We start from the raw sequence: 15695 nt of genomic DNA, 5'->3' as shown, positions 1-15695 counted from the left end.
ACTGCAACAGTGAAACACGATGAACATAGTACAGTTGTGTACCTACCATAAATGTAGATGTTCGAGTGTATTCACTGTTGCAGTCCAGGTTACCCACCCACCATCCCTCTTTTCTTTGCTGGGACTTATCTGTACTTCTCTATCCTATACAGCCTATTTGGTGTATTTGCTTGTAGATGAAGGAAATGTTATTTTTGTGCATGCATTTTTATTGGCATATTTTTCAGCCTACCAATTTGGGGGCACCTGACATCTGGGGCAAGAAAAACTGAAGAAAATGGCGTCGGCTGCATCTTTTTATACCCCTGGCGCACTGACGTCAGGGAAGAGGCGACAGCAACCGACGCCGGACCTAGACTTTGGAATTCTGGCTGACTGAGGGTAGCCTGCCAGCAGGATAACCCAAGAGTAATGACTGCAACAGTGAATACACTCGAACATCTACATTTATGGTAGGTACACAACTGTAGTTTTCCAAGGTTACACTTTCGAACTGGATCTCTAGTTGTATTTCCTTTATTTACAGTTTTCTATGAAAGGAGTTAACCTTTAAAGTCAAAGTGTATTCCACCGGGTCCTTCTCTACTTCTGCTGCTTTCCAAGCTAGGACACCTATTGATAGTATTTGTGCAGCAGCAACATGGGCTACCCTCATACCTTCATTTCCCATTATAAATTGGATTTAACTTCCGGGGGTAGAGCTTTGTTTGGTTCCACGGTACTCAGGAGTATCTTCCAGTGAGCCACCCATTCAAGATGCTAGGGACGCTGTCCCACATGTAATAATGGAGGCTAGATAGGACTACATAACATAAAGAAGTTATGTACTCACCATAACGTTCCATGTATGTAGTCCATCTCACCGAACATTATTACGAACCCACCCACCATCCCCCTTCTTGGAGGATCTGGATACAATTTTTCCTTTTCTACAGTGGTTTTTGCCACAAGGGCTCCTTTTATTACAGTTTATTCTTCCAGACCTTTGTTCTTTTTCCTGTCGGATTCTGGTAGACTAGTAGCAAACATGATCTGGGGGATATGCGCATGCATCATGGGATACCTATTAGCCACGAGTCAGTCAGACGTTTTCAGGCTTTCTAAGCGGCCGAGTCGGAGCAGAGGATCAGTTCCGAACCCACATGTAATAATATTCGGCAAGAATGACTACATACATGGAACGTTATGGTGAGTACATAACTTCTTTTTTTATGTAGATGTGGAGTCTATTTCAGAGCAGCTGCATCCTCAGCGAGATATACTTGTCCCTCCAAACTGTTCTGTTGATGCTGCAGAAGAGATTTTCATACCCTAGACAGAGACTTTCTGATGCAGTTTGACTTGCCGATGTATAGTAATTCCATCAGTATTGGGTCAGAGGATGCCTTTTATGACAAATACAGGTCACCTCTTAGCAGTCTGTCAGATGCAGACTGTAGTGACAGGGCTTTGACTTGGTCTGTGTAGGACATGTTGTTTAGGCCTTCAATCATTTTAAAAAGGTATCGCTGTGGGCATTCCATTTGTTGCATGTGTCTTGAACAGATACATCCCAAAGGGGGCATTCTATTCAAAGATTGGCCTAATGAGGGCTGAGTAAGCGGGGACAGTGTCCTCCATAGATGTAGACACAGTCCCTTTGTTTAGAAGCTGTGCAATATAGAAGCGCTTTCTTACAATACTGGGCACCTATTGGTCAAAAGTTAGGTCACTGTCCGCATAAGTTCCCAAATCCTGTACATCTGGATCAACTGTTAGGGAAATATTGTCAATGTGGTAATTCCCTTGGGTAGATAACTTCCCAAAGGTTGCAGTAATTCATTTTTTGGCATTTAGTTTCAGTCCATGATTTCTGCACCATTTATTTATTTGGGGCAAACCTTTCTGCCGAATGGCCAAGTCATTTAGGCATTCAGTGACTGCTCCTAGTTTTCAGTCATTTGCAAACGTATGTCAGTCAGAACCCTTTAGTATTGGCTCTTACTTCAGAAGAGTAGATGCCAGAAAGGAGAGGTCTCAACAATTGCTCTGTAGAACTCCACCAGTGTCTCTTTGTGGAGGTTCCTGTTTTGATTTCCTGCTTCTTATCTGTGAGCCAGCTGGCAATCTAGCAGGAGACGATGGTTTATTCCCAGTTTATTTAGCTTTTTCTACTATGCCTGAGTGGTGAGCTGTGTGAAAAGCTTGTTCAGGTCAAGATATGCAGTGTGCACCATTTTGCTTTCATCCATTGCTTTTGTGATCTTTTCAAAAAAAAAAAAAATCCACCAGGTTCAGTAAGCATGACCAGGTAAGTCCAAGCTCAGAAGGGTCCAGTGTTTGGAGGCTCCTTATGTCTTGATTAATAAGTTCCATGATACATCTTTCCATGGCTTTGCATATGAAGCTAGTCAGATTTATAGGTCTGTAATTGCCTGGGTCTGTGGAAGATCTTCCCTTATGCAGGGGAAGGACTTTAGTTGATGTCCTGACTGAAATCACTCTTGCAGTATTCTTAAAATATGGGGTTTTGTCTGCTGAAGTCCATCTGGGGTATCAAAGCTTTACCTTCCCAAGGGTGTATATCTAACGAGTGATGTCAGCTCATATGCATCTGGGTATATAGGTAGACTTGCAGATGAGATCCCCAGACTGTCTTGCCACTACTCCAATTCCAGGTCGTGCATCTGTAGGACTAATCTATATTGAGTTGTTGGTACTGTTGCTTCACTTGTTTGATGTTCATCGTGCATACAGCTGCAGTCATAACAGATGGGTTTTCCTGCCGTCAGGCGGGTCCTCAGTTGGCCGAATTCCAAAGTCTAGGTCCGGCGTTGGTTGTCGTCGCTTCCTCCCTGACGTCAGTGCGACGGGTATAAAAGATCCAGCCGATGCCATTTTCTTTAGTCTTTCTTGCCGCGCGGTGCCCGAAGCAGAAGCAGTTTGCAAGTGCCGGTCGGCCAGCTCCTGAGATTACGAATATTTTTCAACCGAAGTCTTCTTGAAAGCTAAGTACCCCGTTGGGGAAACTTTTCTTGCCTCAGACCGATGTCAGACAAGTTAATAATTGCATTTCTTGTGGGAAGCAAATACCGCATAAGGATTTTCATTCCCTCTGCATTCCTTGCCTAGGCCCAGACCACGACCGTCTCGGCCTGTCGTTTTTGTGCTACATTCAACAGACGCACTATTAAGCGTCGGGCGGAGTTCGCCCAACACTATTTTGGCAAAAAATTTAATTACATTGTCGTCGGATACTCCGACTCCAGTTTTAAGTAAAAGACGCAAAGATAAGGACCGACATACGAGGTCCGCGACTTCTACCGACACCATGCCAAAACCGACTACAGGTGGTCCGGTTCTCAGTGAGGCGCCTATGCAGCCCCTGACTACCGACGACACTTCATTGGCGGTGTCTTCTGTGCCCGAGGTCGCAGGCTCTTCGGCCCACACCCCGACTACAGATACCGAAGCCACTATTGGCGGTGAAACTCAGAGTTTAGATAGACCTGCCACCTCTCAAGGTGTCTACAGGCCTTCCTCTTCTTTTTCCATCAAGGCTTTCACTGTCTAAATCAGCCATGCATACTAAAAAACAAGCTCCACAGGGCCCATCTCAAAGCCCCATGCCTAAAAAGCAGATGCTCAAAATGGCTGAGGATTTGATTACTCTTATTAGGGGTTCTCAACCCCCCCCCCCGGACAAAAGACCCAGAGTGGAGGAAGAATCCCCTTCCCCGGACCAGGCCTCCATTATTTCAGAACATTCTGAAGACCAGGAACATTCTTACTCCCCTTTTGAGGATTCTAATGCAGAGGAGTCCATTCCCTCTGTCTCCCCCCCTGAGGATTACTCTTTTGGGGAAATCTTACATACCTTGAGGGAACACTTCCACTGGGAAGGCCAAGAGTACTCAGACTCCAAGAAAAGGCTTAGGGATTTCCTCTTGCTCCCTCAGCACAGGCCTCTGGCTATACCTCCTGTCTTAGACATTCTAGATGACGTGTATTCGGAGGCCTGCCTTAACCCAGATTCTTTACCTCCAGCTCCAGTCAAGCCTGACAGGTATTACCGGGTTCCTGACTCACGCCAATTCCTATACAAAAGCCATGCGGCTGACCCAGAAACTATATCACAGGGTCCCAAGGGAATTAAGGCCTCCACTGCTAAAAATCCATTACCTTCAGAGAGAGATTCCAGAGCTTTAGAGAGGTGGGGGAAAAGGTTTACACCTCGGCCACCTTAACCATGAGGGCATTAAACTGTCAGTTCCATATGTTAAAGTACCAACAATTTCTGTTATCACAGTTGAGAAACAAAATGTCACAACCTGAACAACCAGACTTGAAGGAGTTGCAGGATTTGATACATAGTGCAGAACAAGTGGGTAAACATACATTGCAATGTGGTTTTGATGCTTTAGAGGCCTCATGTAGAGCTGCTGTTACAGGATCAGTCATACGTAAGCATGCCTGGCTCAAAGAGCAAACCTTACCAGATCATGTCAAAGCTAAATTACTAGATGCCCCTCTGCAAAAAGATGTATTGTTTGGTGTTAAAGCTGAGGCGGTATTAAAGAAAATGGAGGAGAAGGCAAAATCAATGCAAACAGTAAAAGATTTCCTACAGGTACAACCTCCACGTTTCAGTAGAAATTGGCCTTCCAAAAATTGGTCCTTTCCAGCCACGGACAGACCCCAAAGAGGTAGATACAGACGCCCAAGGGGCAGAGGGCAATCTCAAGGATCATTTAGAGGCAGACAATGGCAAGCACCCACACAAAGGGGTGGTGAGGATAGTTCACAGCCATTCAGAAAGCAGAACCAATGACTTTCCCCTTTGCATGCCAAGCAAGGCTCAAATGGCAGCACCTTTAGGCAGAAAACTGGCATTATTTTCGAAAAATTGGCATATTGTCACAAAAGACAAATGGATCCTGGACATTATAGACAGAGGCTACAGATTTCACCTTCACACCCTTCCAAAAATGAGAGGCATGCCAAACCTGCCACACAATCAAAGGGCAGAGGCACAGAAACAAATTTCAGATCTCATGGACATGAAAGCTATTCAAGAGGTACCTGTACAAGAACAGGGTCAAGGTTTTTATTCCAGACTATTCCTGGTACCAAGGAAGGGAAAAGATTGGAGACCTATTTTGGACCTATCCATCCTAAACACTTTACATTACAGCAGCTTCTTCCCATGCTGGGCAAGGAGTCTTGGCTGGTAACATTGGACCTCAAGGAGGCATACCTGCATGTCCCAATCAGACAAGATTGCAGAAGATACCTCAGATTTCTTGCAGGTTCAAGCCATTATCAATTCTCTGCATTGCCATTTGGCTTATCTACTGTGCCCAGAGTGTTCACGAAATGCCTGGCATCAGTAATCGCCTACTGCAGACTTCAAGGGATACAAATATACCCATATCTGGACGACTGCCTGATCCAAGCGGACAGCAAGCACATACTTATGAAACATCTGGCATTTGTAATAATGTTGTTGAATTCTCTGGGATACACAGTCAACAAAAAGAAATCAAGGCTAATACCCTCTCAAACAATAATTTTCCTGGGTGCCAGCTTGGATACAAACACCCAGATGGCCTACCTCACGCCAGAGAAACAAGGGCAACTAACTCAATACTTCAGAAAACTGGCAACTTTCACTAGGCTGACTGCAAGGAAAATCCTGCAGGCTCTGGGATTCATGGCATCTTGCATCCTACTAATCCCATGTGCAAAGCTGCATATGAGGAAACTTCAATGGTACCTAAAAAACCTATGGTCTCAACACAGCCACAGTTTGGAAACAATAATACCACTAATTCCATGTCTTCAAAAGGAATTCCTGTGGTGGGCTCAAGCATTCCAAAGAAACACAGGTCTCCCATTCTGCAAGCCTCAAGCAAATCAAATCATCACAACAGACGCTTCGGACTACGCCTGGGGGGCACACATGACAGATCGGTGCATTCAGGGCAAATGGCCCCAAAAAGAAAAGCAACTACACATCAATCAGAAGGAAATGCTAGCAGTAATAAATGCTGTTATAGCTTTCAAAGACCTACTGCATCCAGGCCAGCTATTGATAAGGACGGACAACACCACAGTAATGTGGTACATAAACAAACAGGGAGGTACCCATTCATACCCCCTATGCAGGCAAGCCATGTCTCTTTGGAACATGGCTCTAGAATTAAAAATCAAGCTTCAAGCACAGTACCTGCCAGGCAAGGAAAACACACTGGCAGACAACCTAAGCAGAAATATGACAGATCCACACGAATGGAAGTTGCATCCTCAAGTTTTCACAAGGATAACTCAAGCATGGGGAAGGCCAGACATAGATCTCTTTGCCTCCCACAGAAATCACCAATTGGCAAAATTCTGCTCAAGGACCTTTCATCCACAGCCCTGGAAGGTGGACGCACTCTCCTTCAGTTGGGCAACAATGACAGTTTATGCCTTTCCACCACTCCCTCTGCTGCCCAAAGTTCTATTAAAAACCAGAGCAGACAGACTAAAGATGATTCTCATTGCTCCAGACTGGCCAAGACAACACTGGTATCCACTCCTGAAAAGCCTGACGCATTCCCCACCATGGATCCTGCCTCTAATGCCTCTTCTACTGACTCAGCACAACTTCAAAACTCTACACAGTCAGCTGAAAACACTCAATCTAGCCGCATGGAAGATTCCTTAAATTCACAACAGGCCCTACTCTCCAAGGAGGTGCAGGATGTCATTTTGGAGTCCAGAAGACCTTCTACAAGAAAAGCCTACTCTGCAAAATGGAAACGGTTTTGTGCCTGGAATGAGAAAAAGGGTCAGAATCCTGGAATACTGAATTTACCCCAAATATTACAGTACCTAGCTGAGATGCTAAGCAATGGACCTTCATTCTCCTCCATCAAAATCCATGCCTCAGCCATTTCTGCAGAATACAACACTGATCCTCCTTTATTCTCTCACCCCCTCTTAAGACAGTTCCTCAGAGGGGCTAAGAATATAAAACCCCCAAGGAAACAACCAGTACCTGCTTGGGACCTCAATTTCATACTAGGAAAAACTGACCTTGCCTCCTTTTGAGCCAGCTGCTTCAACAGAACTGCAATACTTGTCTTGGAAAACAGCCTTCCTCCTGGCAATCACTTCAGCTCGCAGGGTTTCGGAACTACAAGCCCTCATGGCTGTGCAGCCTTTCATCATTTTCCATCAGGACAGTTACCTTATGAACCAGTCCATCCTTTATGCCAAAGGTAGTATCCAGGGTAGCCTTGAATCAGGCTATCCACTTACCTACCTTCTACCCTAATCCTCAAAACAAAGGGGAAAGACTGCTGCATTCCTTGGACATTCACAGACAGCTGCATTATTATTTGGACAGAACAAAGCCTTTCAGAAAATCAGAGCAACTCTTTGTGTCCTATGCTGCAGGAGCTCAGGGGAAGCCTATTTCCAAACAGACAATCTCAAAGTGGATAGCCCACTGCATACGCTTTTGTTACTCTTTTCATGGTAAATCTGTACCTGCAGGCATCAGATCTCACTCCACAAGGGCCACAGCTACCTCTGCAGCTTTCTTCAGGGGGGTTCCTACCAAAGATATTTTGGAAGCAGCCACTTGGAGTTCCGTACATACCTTCTCCAAGCACTATCACCTACCATTATACTACAACTCTAGAGCAGGCTTTGCCACTGCAGTCTTGCAGGGCATCCTGGCTCCTCCTAGTTCCACCTAGTGCCTACCACCCCCTTTTTAGCTTTGGGATTCTACCCATCTGTTATGACTGCAGCTGTATGCATGATGAACATAGTACAGTTTTGTACCTACCATAAATGTAGATGTTCGAGTGCTAATACAGCTGCAGTCCAGGTTTCCCTCCCTTCTTCCCCTCTAGGGGTATTCTTTTATGGTGTATTTGCTTGCAACTACTGTTTTTTGATTATATTGCATTGCATTATTACATAATTTTATGTATTGCCTTCCTTCTGGGGGCACCTGACATCTGGGGCAAGAAAAACTGAAGAAAATGGCGTCGGCTGGATCTTTTATATCCCTGTCGCAGTGACGTCAGGGAGGAAGCAACGACAACCGACGCCGGACCTAGACTTTGGAATTCGGCCGACCGAGGACCCGCCTGATGGCAGGAAAACCCATCTGTTATGACTGCAGCTGTATTAGCACTCGAACATCTACATTTATGGTAGGTACAAAACTACTTTTTCCATATAAGTGTCCCATTGGGGAACCTTCATTTTTTGTATGTTGGACTGTGTTTAAAACTTTTGTTTGACATAATCTAGTAGAGATAAGTGTGAGTGCTGTAGGTAGATTCTGTACAAGGGCTTGCACACACAGTGCCTTTTTTTGCTTTGGCCTGGGACACAACTTCAAGTCCTGCTTTATCTGCCAGTCATTTGTTTCAAAAATCCTTAGGTCAACGCTTTCCTCCCTTAACACATTCCTTGAAACACAGAGCCTAAAACATCTGGCCCAAGCAAAGGTGGTGGAATTCCCAACACCCTATGTCACCCTTCCACCAAAGAAGAAACTCAGAGACCAAGAGACAATTTGCAGTCTAACATTTTTGAGTCAGAAATACGCACTGAGGTTGCAGAATCTATGTTACGTACGATATCTTCAGAGGTGCCCACTACTGAGACTATATCAGAGGCCAGTATGGCTCCTGAGGCCTTGCAGGCTGACAATACATTGGAAGAACTACACTTAATCATTGCAGAGGGACCACATGAAGTCCCTGAAATCCTGGTTGAGGAAGAAGTTCCACGTACTCTGAGGTACGCTAAGAGTCTAAATCTCCAAGACTTGTTCAGGCAGGCATCACACCTAGTAAGAAAAAAGACAAAGAAAAAATAGGCATGTGATATCCGCTACAGCTTCTATGGAAAAAAGAATGGATTGATTTTTCCCAGGACTTATTTTAAGTGATCATGGCCCTGAAGTCTCCTTCCTTTGTGACTCAGCTGCCTCAGGCCACATAAATACATACCCAAGATTCTTCATTTGAGGAGGAACAACACGATGTAGACTTTGATCATTCTCTGGATTACTACTCACAAATGCATTCTCCAGCACAGCTATCTTCGGATAAAGGGGGCTCCTTTTCAGCAGATTCTCCTATTGAACAGGCCTCTTTTGGAGAAATGATTCAAAACACAGTGAGTCACTTTGAATGGAATTCAAAGCAGATCTCTGATATACAAAAGATATACTGTAGCCTTCTGGAAATGGTCACACCAGTTCTTCTGCAGTACTAGAGGCATACCAGAATGCCTTCCAGTCAACATCTTCAGCCCATAATTGTCAACCACCAATTGCCTACTACTGAGACTTAATCAGAAGCCAGTATGGCTCCTAAAAGACCAGACAGGTTCTATAAAGTATCTGATTACTAAATACCTGTATATATATCCTGTGGCTAACCCTGCTGCAGTCTCTCTTTCCTCTAATAAGCCATCTCAGCTGTTCCCCAGGGCTAATTGCCTTCCCATTAACAAGGATAGTAGGGCTATGGATAGGTAGGGAAAGAAGATCTACACTTCTTCCACCGTAGCCTTCAGAACTGTTAACTACCATACTCAAATGACCAAGTGTTTGCAGTATGTACTACATTCTTTGCAGAAGGTTATGTCAGACCCACAGTCAGCAGATTGTAAGCAGCAAAATGCTATTATGATGCTGTGGATGCCACCCCCAGGTCTGCTACCATGGGCTTTAGTCATCAGGTGACGTGCATGGTCGTGCAGTCAGCCCATCCACGAGGACTTTTAAATCTGAAATACTTGGTTTTCCCTTACAGAAAGACCTCTTGTGTGGTCCACAGGCTGCCAGTCTCATAGTCTTGCCTTGGTCTTGTAGAGCTTTGAAGAAAGACTGTGGACAAATTCTTCTTTCTGCAGGCCTTCGGTACCACAGAAGCTACCCATCCAAGTCTACTTCTTTTTTTAATAGGGACTGTAGGTCCACTGAGAAAGAAAAACACTAAGAAAAAGCTTTCCATGCAAACCACATAGGGAATCTCCTTCAGGAAGGCCTCCTTTTAGAAGCAAAAACCTGTGACTACCTTCCCAAATAACCCTCCCCTCTCTTCAACCTTTCTACTCCTGTATCCAAAAGACTGGTAACTGCAGACAAATGAGTTATGGCTGTCATCACAGAAGGCTGTGCCGTGTCTTGAGAAAGCATTCCATCTCTGAAGGGTATGCCTCTAACATCTTTCAACTACCTACCGTTGCTCAACCCTGTTATCCAGGACTTACTAGATCAAGGTGCTGTAGAAAGAGTGGCAACATACTTCATAGGAAAATATTTCTATTCCAGAATCTTTCTGGTACCAAGGAAGGAAGCACATTCTGGATCTCTCTCTCTCTCTCTTCTAAACAGTTTCCTGAAAGACCCTACTTTTAAGATTCTCACTTCGCACCCTCTTGCCTTTCATTCTTCCTTGTGTGTTTTTGGTGTCACTAGACGTAAAGGATGCCCACCAATGCTTTTGCAGGAAATTCCTCAGATTCACCTGTTGCTTATTGCATTTTCGGTGTATTGTTTTGCTCTTTGGTCTTTCTACAGCACCAAGAGTCTTTATAAATTGTCTAGCTCCCGTGGTGGCTTACTGCTGCACACAAGGAATTCATATTTCCCCTTACTTGGATGACTTACTGATCCAAGCTCAATCAACTTCAAAAAATCCAATCTCACACCCTCTCAGGACTTAGTTTTTCTGGGTTGCAGATTAGACACATTCAAAATGCATGCCTTTCTTCCTCAGGAAAAGTTCACAGTCTGGCCAGCTTCTTCCAACACTTCTACTAAGTGTCATACTGCACAGCAAGGGAGATCCTCAGGGCTTTGGTTTTCATAGTAGCCACCATCACGGTGCTTTCTGTGGTCAGACTACACATGAGGAAAATTTAGTGGTACCTGAAATCTGTATGGTCTCAACATTCCCATCCTCCTGAATACCCTGATCCCCCTCCTACCTTGCCTCAAAAGGAGTTGCTCTGGTGGGAGAAATGGGTCGCGCTCAACCTGGGTCTTTCTTTCACCCAAGCTCCATATAACCAAGTTTTTCACACAGATGCTATGGGAAGGGCATGGGGGGCATGGACAGGATCTCACCTAGCTCAGGGGAAATGGCCTTCTCCTCTCATGAAGGAAGATATCAACTTGACATAAATGAGAGCATTTCACGAGCTCTGCAGATCTTTTCCTATTTGTGAAAACCAGATACACTCATGGTGTAGAGCAACAGCACCAAAGTTATGTGGTATTTAAACAAATGGGGTACACAAGGTCTTACCCACTGTGCAGGCTAACAGAATGCATTGCACTTAGCCACAAAAGTGAACATGACCTTGACAGTCGCATACATTCTCTCCCAGGAGAATGTGTTGGCAGACTCCTTAAACAGGTCCCTGGAGGACCCTCAGGAATGGATCCTAAACAGACAGGTTTTCAAAACAATTAGGCTCCAGTGGGGCACACCACAAATAAACCTTTTTGCTTCCCCAGAAAACTACCAGCTTCCAGTCTTTGCAGTGGTCAGAGGGTTCATCTATGCATTCCCTCCTCAGCCACTGCTTCCAAGAATCCTTTTAAAAGTCCAAAAGGAAGCTCCAGAACATCTACTTGTGGCCCTTTACTGGCCAAGACAATATTGGTTTCCCCTCCTTCTCCATCTGTCCAAGGAAAACCGCTGGAAGATATGACTGCAACCAGACACGGTCATTCAGTAACAAGGTCTGCTTCCCAATCCAAATCTATCTTCTCTCATTCTCACTCTGTGGATGCTAAGAGTTCTCTTCCCTAAAAGGCAGCTTTCCTCTAAGGAGGTAGTTCAAGTTTTACAGGAAGCCAGCAAACCTGCTTCCAGAAAATCTTACACAGCTAGGTGGAAAAGATTTTCTGTTTGCCACAAACACAGCCAGGATCCACCTGTCAGAGGTTCTCACTGCCCTTTAGTATTTCTGTAAACATTCACATTCTGGTTTGGCCTGCTCTTCTATTAAAACCCATCTGTTTGCCATCAGTGCCTGCTTGCCTCTTGACCCTCCTCTAATGTCCAGGATGGAGGTCAAACTTTTCTTTAGGGGAGGCTTATATCTTAAACCACCAGGAAAACCTATTTCTTCTCCCTGGGAGCTAAATTTTGTGCTGGAAAAACTTACATTGTTCCCTTTTGAGCCTTAAGCATCTGCCACTCTAAAATTCTGCACCTGGAAAACTGTCTTCTTTTGGCTCTTACCTCTACTTGCAGAGTATCTGAACTTCAGGTGCTTATGGCTATTCCAACATTTCTCATTTTCCGGAGGGACAAGGTGCCTCTTGGGGCCAATCCTTCTTTTGTTCCTAAGGTAGTGAATGAATTGTCTCTCAGTCGGGCCATTCACCTTCCTTCCTTTTTTCCTCGTCCCCAAAACAAAAGAGAAATAATTCTACACTCCCTAGACATTCAAAGGCAGCTGAGGTTCTACTTGGGCAAAGCAGAACTATTTATTCCTTCATGGATTCCAAGCTGGGCTGTATGATCTGAAAGCAAACTGTTGTATCCTGGATATCAAAGGCTGTCTCTTTCTGCTGTACACAGTATGGTAATTCATTGCCTTCCTAACTAAAAGCACACTCTGCTCAAGCAATAGCCTTTTCTGTGCCTTTCACAAAGGTGTTGATGCCAGGTCCATCTAAGAAGTTGCTACTTGGTCCTCTGTGCACATCTTCACCAAACACTACAAGATTGACGCTTTTTCCTGATCTAGGACTGTCTTTGCTAGGTCTGTCCTATATGGGCTCCTGGACAGCTCATCTTCCCACTAGCCAACCACCCTTTTCTCTACTTCCTTCAGCTCTGGGAATCACTCATATGATAGGAATACTGCAACAGTGATTTCAGTCAGCACATAGTACAATTGTGTAAAAACTTGCCTTAACAGTAGATGTTCTAATGATCACTGTTGCAGTAGTCCTTCCCTCCTTCCCTTTTTCCCTTACTTTGCTTCAGCATTGCTCTTTCACTCAGTGGTAAGCTATCACCTATACCGTGCTACTGCATAAGTTTACTTAACTGTTTGAGCTACACCTCTCCTAGCGGAGCAGTCTCCTTTCTCAGTAGTCTTCAGGCCTCTGGTTTGGAGATAGTCTGAGGATCTCTTGTGCATGTCTGCCTATGTGCCCCAACACATATGAGCTGAGGTCACACACCAGATGTATGCCCTCAGGAAGGTAAAGCTTTAGTACCCCAGCAGAAAGGATGTCAGTGGCTGAAAACTCATATATTAAGAATACTGCAACAGTTATCAGTAGGACGTCTACTGTTATGGTAAGCTCTTAGACAACTGTACTTTCTCCATTCTCCTTGTAGAATACCTGTATGGAGAATGAGATTGAACAGTGTTAGGGGTGTACTTCATGCTATTTAAGATGCGTCCAGGGATATTGTCAGGACCCATTGATGCAGTATATTTAGCCTTGATAACACTTTTAGGACTTGGTCTTGTGTGATAGCTGAAGGTGAGCCAGTTTCAGGTATATCTTGAGGAACAGACGGCGGAGTAATGGTATAAAGTTAGAGTTAAATTTATTGGCCAGTAGGTTCGCTATATCTTCAGCGTCAGTGTAGATGACGTTCACAGTCAGCTTGGTGCATTGCTGTGTTGTGCTTTTGAGATTACAAGCATAACTAAAAAATAACTTGTGACTGTCTTTCACTTGGGTAGCTATTTTAGCCTCAACCCTGGCTTTGATTGATTGTATTAAGCTCCTGAGTTTGTTTTTTCAGTGACAAGTGTTCTAACATTCTGGGAATTACTGTCCGTACTTTTGGACAAAATTTAGGCAAAAGTGTTTGTCTAAGATAAAGAAAGCCAAATTATCTGAGAAGAATAGGAATCCTTGGACTTGATCTTGATTTTAGTTCTCCTACATGTACTTGGTTTTGGCCTGTTGAGATCTGTATTAACAGGCAGTGTATTTAAGTATCAAAAAATGTATTATTTCCTAACACTAACATACCAAAGAAATTGAAACAACTTGGAGATATACACCCTTTGTTTGATGTTTTATGGTTATTCCTTAACAGCACCATCAGGTATGGTAAGCTGGTAGGTGTTTTCAGCAGTTAACTGATGTGGACCTCTTAGTGAGTGATGTGTTTTTCTGACTGTGCCATTAATGTTACTTGTTTTATATTTTAATGTTTTTAAATGCTTTTCATTGATGGAACTCACACAAATTATTTTATGAAAGTTGGAGCTTAACTCTGAGTATTCTAAGATTATTTGGGCAGAAATAATGGCATTCATATTTAGCATGTTGACCACCAACAGTTGTTTCCTTATTTTTCTTCACACTTAGTACTTGTAAAGGTGAGGACTTAACACCAGATTTAATGTTTGACAGTGCTTTGTCTATTACATTTTCTCCTGCTTTGTTAATGGTTGTTCCCAGGTAATATAAATACACTCCTGTGACAGGTTGTCCACCGGACAGTCACCAGACTTGTGCTTCTTTTATTGATACTGATTTGTTTACAGTGGTTTGTAATGTGTTAATTGTTCACACTGTATTGTCTGTTCTACACATTTAGACTTGTATGCAGACTTTTCTAATCGTCTACTTTATTAATCCCCTTATTCTTCTTTATTTTTCTCCTTTAGATGATGAAAAGCTTTTAGAAGCTGATGATGTCCAAGAAACACGAATGGATACTCAGTAAACCAGCAAGAAATACTAGTCTTTATACTGAATTCCTTTTTTTGGTTTATATTTGTATACTTGAGCATTGTTTTTGTAAAATACTTTTCATTTTAAGAAAATTGTGATCATTAATCTTCTTTATGGTTGGCAGCATCTGGCTTGCTTTGTTAACTTAATGGCTGTTTAGTTTTAAAACTAAACTGTAGGAAAACAGTAGAACTTATCCAAGGAAATGGAAGTATTTAATTTGTTATACATTTGTGTTTTAGTGAGTCTTTATCAGTAAGTTTAAAATAAAACATCCAGGCAGATATTTTTGGAGATATTTTTTTAATTCTTTAGTTTGCCTTAAGTATTGTTTCACATAATGAACTTTATGAAATGCATTTTACACAGCTGCATAATGGAGGAAATTATTGTTATACTCAATGCAAATATTTTTCCATTTTTAAGTTTGTCTCATTGTCTTCAGATCCATTGCTATTGCACAATCAGGTAACAATAATATCAAAATAAATTTTAATATTATTTCACCAACAGAGACTAGAACCCATTTTAAAGTAATACTTGCTACCTCATTTATTGAAACTTAAACAAGGCCTTGATCAAGTAACCAGGTTTTATGAGAAAGGAAATTGAAACCAATGAATCAATGTATTGGATTACTGTCACTTCCATCAAAACCTTACTGGCAGTTAAAGGAAACCTCCACCTTTAAACTTGAAAATTATTTTCTTCCATTGCATCTTTGGTTTCTCAGTTGCCATAATGTATCAGAATCTAAGCATTTCTTATAAGAAATTGTTATTTTTTCCCACAAAATATCTGCCATGAGACCTGCCATATTAACATGGTCTTCTTTTACTGCTTTTCACATTTTCTTTCCAGAATCTATTTCAAGTCCCTTTATATGAATTGTGCAAGACATAAAATGAGTAATGCTAGACATAAGAATTGTATGTCGTTTTCCCATTGATGCATAATGGCAGTATTG

General features: G+C 43.0%; 1 protein-coding gene across 3 annotated transcripts in view; it reads left to right on the top strand.

The window, feature by feature from the left end:
- The window catches only part of THOC7 (THO complex 7), a 593710-nt gene extending 578618 nt beyond the window's left edge, over nt 1–15092 (top strand). For all 3 annotated transcript variants that reach the window (XM_044077990.1, XM_044077989.1, XM_044077991.1), the window contains exon 8: nt 14662–15092. In XM_044077990.1, the coding sequence (XP_043933925.1) occupies nt 14662–14720 (59 nt within the window). In that variant the 3' untranslated portion in view covers nt 14721–15092. The remainder of the gene's footprint in view (nt 1–14661) is intronic.
- The last annotated feature ends 603 nt before the right edge of the window (nt 15093–15695 follow it).

Source organism: Protopterus annectens, chromosome 7.part0, assembly GCF_019279795.1.
Source record: "Protopterus annectens isolate FY-2018-M chromosome 7.part0, PAN1.0, whole genome shotgun sequence".
Classification (NCBI taxonomy): Eukaryota; Metazoa; Chordata; order Ceratodontiformes; family Protopteridae; genus Protopterus; species Protopterus annectens.
Note: the sequence above shows the minus strand (reverse complement) of the source record. Positions and strands in the feature narration are given on the sequence as shown.